The following is an 8,615-nucleotide window of genomic DNA, read 5'->3' as shown; positions in this document are numbered from 1 at the left end:
TTTAATGTTTAATTACGCATTATGTATTTTTTTCGCACACCGGTAAAAATGGGTGTGACCAACGTTGGACGCACCAGCCGACCTGTTTGCGAAAACGGGCGTTCGTGTCCGCCTGGCCGACTCAAAAAGACAAAAAGCGGATAAGATCGTCGTATGTTTGGGTCGGCCCGTTAGAGTTGCTCTAAATGTAGATGGGTACGTTGTGTCCCTAGCAATCTGAGCTATGCTAAGGTTGCATGTCATCGGATTTAAACGGTCAACCTTAGGACACATGTACGAAATTTACCTGGCCCATCCTTCCAGGGGCATGAAGAGAGGGAGTTCCCATTCTAATAAAAAGGAGTTTCCCCAACTGCAATACTGATATTAGCATTTCCACCGTCATCAACTGTCCTTGGGACGGAGAGCGACGCAACAAAAAGCGTCCCCCACACGCACACCTCCCGCTCCTGCTTGCACTACTAGCAAGCTCCTCCTCCTCCTCCTCTCTCTCTATCTAATCTATCTCTCTCTCCCCCAATTTCAGTATTTACACGTTGTGCTGATATAAATATCAGACGGCACTGTGGCCACTAGTACGTGGTCCTTCACTTCTCCTTCTTCTTCTCTCCATCTTCCTTCTTTCGTCTTCCTCATCCTCTCCCCCCCCCCCCCCCCCCCCCCTCCATTCTTTTATTCGCCATATCTTGCTACGTCGGGAAGGGGAATAATGTCGGCACAGATCGCGCCGCCGGAGCATGTCTGCTACGTGCACTGCAACTTCTGCAACACAATTCTCGCGGTAATATGCTCTCCCTCCTTCCCTCCCTCTGCCGTGCTCTCTCTCCCTCTCTCTCATGCCCAGATCTGCAAGGAGAGATGCGTAGAACCAGCTCTGAACGATCTGCCGAGTTTCTTGCGGAATTTTGTCCTGTCTTAAAGATTTGCTGGAAAAGGCTCCAAAGAGAGACTTATGATTTGTTCCTCTTTTCTTTCGCCACACCGTGCTGCTGCTTTTGTTCTGCTCGATCGCCGCCCGCATCTCAAGAGTTTCCTTACTGCTTTCCCTACTTTTTGTTTGTTAATTTGGTTGGATTTTTAAAAGAGAGTGTCAAGGCCAACCCATAAAACAGATCGAACTGCTTCTGTTCTTGCAATCTTCTCATCCAATCTATGGACTTCTACATATACTCATCACTCCCTTGAGTTAGTCCACCCTGTGTATGATTTGATATCGCTGAATCTGCGTTAATTAGGGCATCATCCAATTGTTGTTTCTTAATTTCTCCAATACGTATCCCTCATGGTCTCTTCTTTTTACTGGGAAGATATTTATTTTTTTTGCGAGGAAGACTAGTCAACACATGGCTACCTTTCATTGTCTCTCGAACTTGTGGATTTCTTGCTAGCTTTCATGACCTATTGTGCCGCTGTGTGCAACTGTGCATATTAGTTGTTTTCTTTCCAAGAAGAAGCACTACATGGCTTATGGAGCACCATCACACTTCTAATGTCTTCTAATAGTTTTGGTTCTAACTAACTATATAAAGCAATTAATGGGTTTTGAGCGTATACTTTTCTTCTACTTGAATTTGCAACAAGGAGCATGCAATAACAACGTTGTTTTGAAGATCCATCAGTTATTTTAAATTCACTCTACCATCCCATGTCTCCCCACTCACTTTAAACACAAAAGCACACAAATGGCCTGCGAAATTATATATTTGGGTCAACATAATTTGTACCGGCATGTTTAATTAGTTAATGATCTCAGTACCAATGCAATCTTGGTGTAATGTTCTGGGAGCTCTCAAGTTATTGATCTCAATTTGATCAGTCGTTTCGGTATTTTTTATTCATCTGAACTGAATCAAGTCAGGTTTTTCCCTAGGAGTACTAGTTTACGCTAGAATTAATGCCTTCGCAACATCCAAACACCTTATATTCACTTATTTATTGGAATAGAGGAACAGTAGCATACTGTGCGAGCTAGTGAGTTGCCACCAAGAAATTCCAAGCAAGGGATGCTTCCTGTCCTCATATATATTTTCCCCTCTTCTCCATGCTCCTGTGCAACTGTGCTTTGTCTCTGTTAAAATTCCCTTGGTTTTCTTCTCTCTTGTTTACAAAGTGCTTTGTTTCTTGGTTTTGTGTGGAAGAGTTGATCAGATGTCTAAGTGGAAGCAGAAGTAAATAAAAGCGATACTAAACTGAAAAATTGATGGTTATAACTTATAAATCTGAGCTTGATTCGGAAGACATATTCGAAGACCTGCCTCTCTCTTTTGTGTCCTTTTTTTTCCAGTTCGCACCTTCCAGTGATGCATGAAACTTGTCAAAATTTACTGCAACTAGTACTACTACTGAGTACTGACAGGGGAGCTTGCGACCTCAGATTTCCCCCCTCCGTTTCTTTGGGATTTAGTGTGTCCTTGCTATTGATCATTAATTAGTGTGTTCGTACCTATTCCGCTCAGCTTCTGCATAGGCGACAAGTGATATCAATATCTCTGTATTTCTGTGTCGTTCGTCCATATATATATGTGTGCATATGCTTGCTACAAGTACTAGGGAGTATCTACAGACTACAGGTACTAATTATTGAAAAAAAGGGAAAATGTTGAGAGGCTTTGCGATTCCTGCACTATACCTTGAAGCAATGCCGTCTTGGTCTCTGCTAAGTGCTTATACCAAGATAAAAAGGAGATCCGGTCAGCTGGTAGATCTTCGACCCACCAAATCTGAATGTTAAACTGGTCATTTGATGTTCATCCTGAATTACTTCCACAAAATGTTGCCTTCGATCATCGTCTCTCTCTCTCCCCTCCACGGCTCCCCGTGAGAGCTAGCTCAAAAGGGGAGATGGATCTAGCTTGTTGACAGACACTCACACACCTGCATGCCCCCACTACAATGTACCATGCACAGTGTATGCATGCTGTGGGCTTGAGCGTGAGCTAAGGCTGGCTAGCGCGCGTGAAGTGCCTTCTGCATGAACCGTCGCTGTCATCTTCTCCTCTTTCCTACAGTACAGTGTTTCTTGGTGTGATCTTTAATCCTTTTTGCACTGAAGAGAGCATGGAGCAGAAATGATGGTACTAGAGAGCATCCATGTGTGGCAATCTAACTCATTATCAGTTTTTTTTTCCAAGGAAACATCCTCAGCATGTATAGTATGTATTTCTCTACAATAATGGGAGAGAGAGAGAGAAAGAGAGCGAGCATGAGATGGGGTGTGATTTGCAAATGCACAAATTTTCCTTGAAAAAAGCACCTCAAGATATGGAGAGTGATTTGACCCAACTCCCTTCATATGGGAGCAGCAAACACAATCATTTGCAGATGCACTTGGCTCACTTGGTTATACTAGTCATTCTTATGGGAGTGAGTGCCCCCAGAAAAGAAGGCTGTGAGGAATCAAACAAAGTGAGTATAGCTAGGACATGGTGCTTCTTCAGGTTGTGGTTTGGTTGCAGGCCAGGGCACTCAACAAGGAAATCTGAAAAGAAAATGGAAAGGGCAAGGTGACAACCAATTGGCAGGCATTGGAAAAGGATGCCCCAGTTCTGATTTGGTCCAGCTGCATGCAGATTGCAGAGCCCTGATAAAAGTCATGGAGGGCGACTGTTTTACAGCAGGCAGGAGTTAATTAAAGAGGGAGAGAGAGAGACAGAGAGAAATCGTCTGCATGTTGGGAGCAAAAAGCTATGGATGCATGTATGCATATCAACATATACTAGCGTGTAGATCTGCACCAGCCTTTTGAAAATGTTTCTTTGGAATTTAGCATCTGTTACTTCATCCAGAGAGAACTGGTCATTTTTGTTCTGATGTTTCTTCCTTTTTGTTTGTTTTGTTTTATTGCTTGGTTTGAACTACTCCCTCCGATCTAATTGACGCTACTTTAGTACAACCAGTTGTACTAATGCCACGTCAATTAATATGGACATTAATATTAATTCAGGAAACCCAACGATTGTGTTCTCTTATACATGTATGATCAATCTGCAGGTCAGTGTTCCAAGTAATAGCATGTTGAACATGGTCACCGTCCGTTGCGGGCACTGCACTAGCCTGCTATCGGTGAACTTGAGGGGATTAATCCAGTCACCACTTCCTGTGCAAGATCATTCTCAGGTTGACATGAATAGTACTAATAATTCATGATTTTTTCCACATACTTTTTAAAGCAGTTGTAATGTTTGGTGTTGTTAATTAGATCGCCCTTTATGCAAAAAAAAAACACATATGCTAGTGTTGCAGATAAAATGGTCATGTCTACTGTCTACACTCTACAAAATTGACAGAAATTCCACATTTCAGTTGTTACTGTATGATTAATGACTACTTGACTACTGCACTATATCTATCTGTGTTAGCATAGGGGCAAGAAAGGATGGTGAGTATCAGAACTGCAAGGGAGAGGCATGTAGATGTAGATGCCAAACCAAACTCCTAGCATAGCTTACACATGCACACTGTTTTAACTGCTACTCTAGCTTTGTAGGAGAGAAAAGCCAGCATGCATGCATGGGTCATGTCATGCTTCAACACTTTATACAGTAAAGACAAACTACAGCATGCACACTGTTTGCTCACAGGAAAGAGTATTAAAGCTCACATGGAAAAATAGCACATCTTTAGTGTCGTGCATGCACCCTGGTTCGTCGTTCTAAATTTTACTGATTTTGACTAGCAATCTTACACAGTTTGTACTATTATATGGTGTGCTATACTGAAAGTTAAATATAATATGAATCCATGTTTACAACAACAAAATGATGCTTCAACCTAATGGATTAACTTGATTACTTGACTTGGTGACAGGAGAATTTCAAGGCCCAAAACATCAGCTTTCATGGAAATTACCCTGACTATGGCACATCTTCTAAATACCGGATGCCAATGATGTTCTCCACAAAAAGTGACCAGGAGCATATGCTACACATGCGACGTAAGACCCATGCATATATATGTTTTATTTGCAACTAGTATGTGAACTAAAACTTCGTTCTTCCCTCCTGACCAACATAAATAGATGAACTACTATATGGTGTATGATTGCACCTTGAACTTGGACTATCAAGCTAACTCGTGAAACCGGTTCAAAATATATATATTCTTTGAGTGGTTTTAGAGTGTGTGTTTGTCACATAGCAAGATGTAATGGTTTATTGCTCATGTGTCGGTAGTTGATCTCAAGAAAAGCATAGAAACGTCAAGATTGTCATCCCTATAGTTAGGCCGACTGTGAGAGACAAAGCTGGTGATATATCAGCTAAAAATCTTCATGCTACATACCATAAATTAACCCACATTGTCCTGCGTTGTGGCAAAAACCGACTTCAACACTAGGATAGGGGTTCCTTCTCCAATTTTAGAAAGTTGGATATGTACATATTTACGACGACATATGCCTTTCTGTTATTCAATGATACTAATTCAGCTATGATAAAAAAAAACTCAAAGCAAAGTAGGGTTGGTGTAGGTTAACTACTCTATATTTTTTGTATGTGCGAAAACTACTACTCCCTTCGTTCCTAAATATAAGTCTTTTAAGCGATTTCACTAGGTGTCTACATATGAAGCAAAATAATTGAATGTACACTCTAAAGTATGTCTATATACATCCGTATGTAGTCCACTAGTGAAATCTCTACAAAGACTTATATTTAGAAACGGAGGGAGTATATGTGATACATTTCGCGTGCTTGCTATTTTTAATTAGAAAAAAAAAATCAGGAACACGGCTCTATAGAGAAATGAATCAGGGCCATGGTTCAGCCGAATCTATGGTCCATCCTATTCAACATCCTGTTATATATGAATCCGCGTCATGCATGCCAACTTTGTCCAACGCTTCGTGTCGTATGCATTGTTTAACATGCAAACAGCTCCTGCCATGCATTTTTAATCAACCATGCATGGATCCTCATAAACAGTGTCCAGAAATCAATGGTGTTGAGCATAGGTAGGTTCGGCTGAACTGTGGTTCACTAAAACATTTTCGAGAAATGAACCTTAATATCCCATACATCATTACTTAATTTATGTAAGAAACTCGGCATTAACATTGAATATGTATGTTGGGCATACCTCTGCGGAAAATAACTCAATACCTCTTATACGAGTTCATAAATTTGTCATTCAGGACCATAACATTGTACTGCAGAACGTAACTATTCATGAAAACGAATATCTTCCGATTTTCATAATATTCAGTGATGGATTTGAGAGTAATCTGCATGTCAAGTGTTAGCTCCTGATTAATTTTATATTGGTGAACCTTTACATACAGCAGCTCCTGAGAAGAGGCAGCGGGTCCCTTCAGCGTATAACCGATTTATTAAGTAAGTTTTAATCAATCAAATTCCAAGCTTGTACTGGAAACAATTAAGCTGCACAGTGTTCTACTACTAATACAATTTTGGTACATAAACTGCAGGGAAGAGATACGAAGGATAAAAGCAAACAACCCTGACATAAGCCACAGAGAAGCCTTCAGCACCGCAGCAAAGAATGTTAGTACATGCATGTTTTGCTTAACACATAGGCTGCTGTTGTACTACAACTGTTTCACATGTGCTAGTCATAATACTTCACAGTTGATTATTATGCATATTGATCCTACAACACGAGTTTCATACGTAAATACCCAGTGGGTCTCGGTTCCTACTGCGCACCCGAACTAATAAACTAGATGTAAAAAAGAGTCAAAAAATTTGAAACTTGTTTTGCAACAAACGTGGATTAGTGTAATACTCTTGTGAAAAGTTCCAGGAAGGAACGACTTTTCGTGGTATTCTAGGCAAAAGAACATTTATGGAAGTCATCAATCCTCCACGAAAATTTTCACACCAATACTATAGGCCATGTTTATTACAAAAAAAGTTTACTATTTTTATTTACTTTAAAAATATACAATTCTGTTGAATTGGCACACATGAAATCCACGCCAGAGTTTTATATGCATGTTTTGAGTAGAGAAATGTTCTAGTTTTTGGGTGATTCCATGCTACATTGCATGGTTGTATCCATAAGAGTTGTGGCTTTTTTTGCAAAAAAAATATGTGAAAATTGACAAGATATGTGTATATTCCTACAAAATTTCAAATCCAAACTTGATCTACACAGAGAAAAAACAAAAGTCAACCACCTATGAATAGTACTAAAACCTTTCAGGGTGCTAAGATTTACCACATTTTTTTTGCCCAAAGTGTTTGTGGCACTAGATTTCTTCGGGTGTAAGAATTGCAACTGATTAAAGATACCACATATTAATTGCTAGATTACATAGATAGTAATAGATTTCATATATTGTTGCTCTACCATTTGCTTTTGCCATATCATACACTACAACATATAACTCGCCATTTCTAGGGCATGTTTGAACACCGACCGGAAATTCTGGTATAATCCAAATTTTCTTCCTTTTAAATTATTCAGATACTTTCAATCAGCCCATTAGTATTTTTCTTAAAATCCATACTCGTACTGAATCTCTGCAGAAAAAATGATATCAAATACTTCTTAATTTATATAACTGCTCGTTTCTATTTCAGTGGGCACATTTCCCAAACATTCATTTCGGACTAGGCTCCAATGAGAGCAGCAAGAAGCTGGACGAGACCATCGCCACGCCTATCCCCCAGAAAGTTCAAGGTCTCTACTGAGACATGCAGTCCTATATGAATGATATTTTCATATTGTAAGTAACTTAAGGAAAATTGAAGTTATTTCTGAATCAGTTTGTGAGTGCATACATAGATCATGAGCGAATGATATGCATGAAGTGAGAAAGAGGCATATGGTAGGTGCATGCAGCTAGCTAACGTCCATGCATATAAAAAACGCCCCTTGATCGCCAGCTTGTTATTTAATTGCTTGAAATAATCACTTTCCTTGAACATGTTTGTGTATTAGGAATTGGTTTGGCTAGTGCAGATCAGTTCATCCATCCTCAATTGCCTTACCTAGAAAATGCACTACCTTTTTACCTAGCTATTGATTGCATTCGGTTATATACTCGATCTGTATGAATCATGTTGTGCAAAAAGCTAAGCCTTCCAAAGAGTGGGCGTGTATTCATAGCACACCGAGTCCTTCATGTAAAAGTTCAAAGTGATGGATGTTACATGGTGGATCAACAAGGATGTTATATCCAAATGTCACTAAAGGTAAAGTGGCAATTTAATATTAATGGCACTACGTTATAGTCTACTTTCGTTAGGTTACCACATTTCATAGGGATAATACCAGCCAGTACACGCCTCTTTGTATGATTGCTGAGCCTTGAGGACGAGTACATATATATTGGGGTACAAACTTGGAGAGCAAGTAGTACAAGAAGATGAATTATCTCTAGAATATTCTATTCTATCTCTAGTTACACATTTCCAATAGTCCGCGCTACAAGGCTTCATGTACTAATGCCATTTATAATACCTTATGGAAGATACTCTCGACTACTTTATAGATACCAATGTAATACCAGTTGGCACAACAGTTTTTTAACATATAACTCATATTTAATTGGTTAAATTGATAATTTAGATTTTTTAAAGGGCAAAGACAGACCTAATTATTTAAATAAGGACGAGTTCAACAAGCTTTACAAGCCCGAAGGACAAAATAAA

At 39.6% G+C, this 8,615-nt stretch overlaps 1 protein-coding gene across 2 annotated transcripts; it reads left to right on the top strand.

The window, feature by feature from the left end:
- The first annotated feature begins 582 nt into the window (after window positions 1–582).
- LOC123452083 (protein YABBY 2-like) lies at window positions 583–7,886 on the top strand. 2 transcript variants are annotated; one of them, XM_045128662.1, is made up of 6 exons: window positions 583–781; window positions 3,991–4,116; window positions 4,807–4,933; window positions 6,281–6,329; window positions 6,425–6,500; window positions 7,542–7,886. In XM_045128662.1, exons 1-6 carry the CDS (start codon window positions 710–712, stop codon window positions 7,650–7,652), a joined length of 561 nt encoding a protein of 186 aa, XP_044984597.1. In that variant the 5' UTR covers window positions 583–709; the 3' UTR covers window positions 7,653–7,886. The 2 variants fall into 2 exon arrangements, with proteins under 2 accessions (XP_044984597.1, XP_044984596.1); XM_045128661.1 differs by having other exon boundaries at window positions 6,278–6,329.
- Window positions 7,887–8,615: the final 729 nt, after the last annotated feature.

The sequence above is a fragment of the Hordeum vulgare genome, chromosome 5H, assembly GCF_904849725.1.
Source record: "Hordeum vulgare subsp. vulgare chromosome 5H, MorexV3_pseudomolecules_assembly, whole genome shotgun sequence".
Taxonomy (NCBI): Eukaryota; Viridiplantae; Streptophyta; class Magnoliopsida; order Poales; family Poaceae; genus Hordeum; species Hordeum vulgare.
Note: the sequence above shows the minus strand (reverse complement) of the source record. Positions and strands in the feature narration are given on the sequence as shown.

What these genes read in the sequence shown, in the direction of transcription:
- LOC123452083 (XM_045128661.1), top strand. Translation starts at nt 710, where the DNA reads ATGTCGGCACAGATCGCGCCGCCGGAGCATGTCTGCTACGTGCACTGC. An exon ending in GCATATGCTACACATGCGAC is followed by an intron (nt 4,934 to 6,277) that starts GTAAGACCCATG and finishes CTTTACATACAG; the next exon opens with CAGCTCCTGAGAAGAGGCAG. An exon ending in GCGTATAACCGATTTATTAA is followed by an intron (nt 6,330 to 6,424) that starts GTAAGTTTTAAT and finishes CATAAACTGCAG; the next exon opens with GGAAGAGATACGAAGGATAA.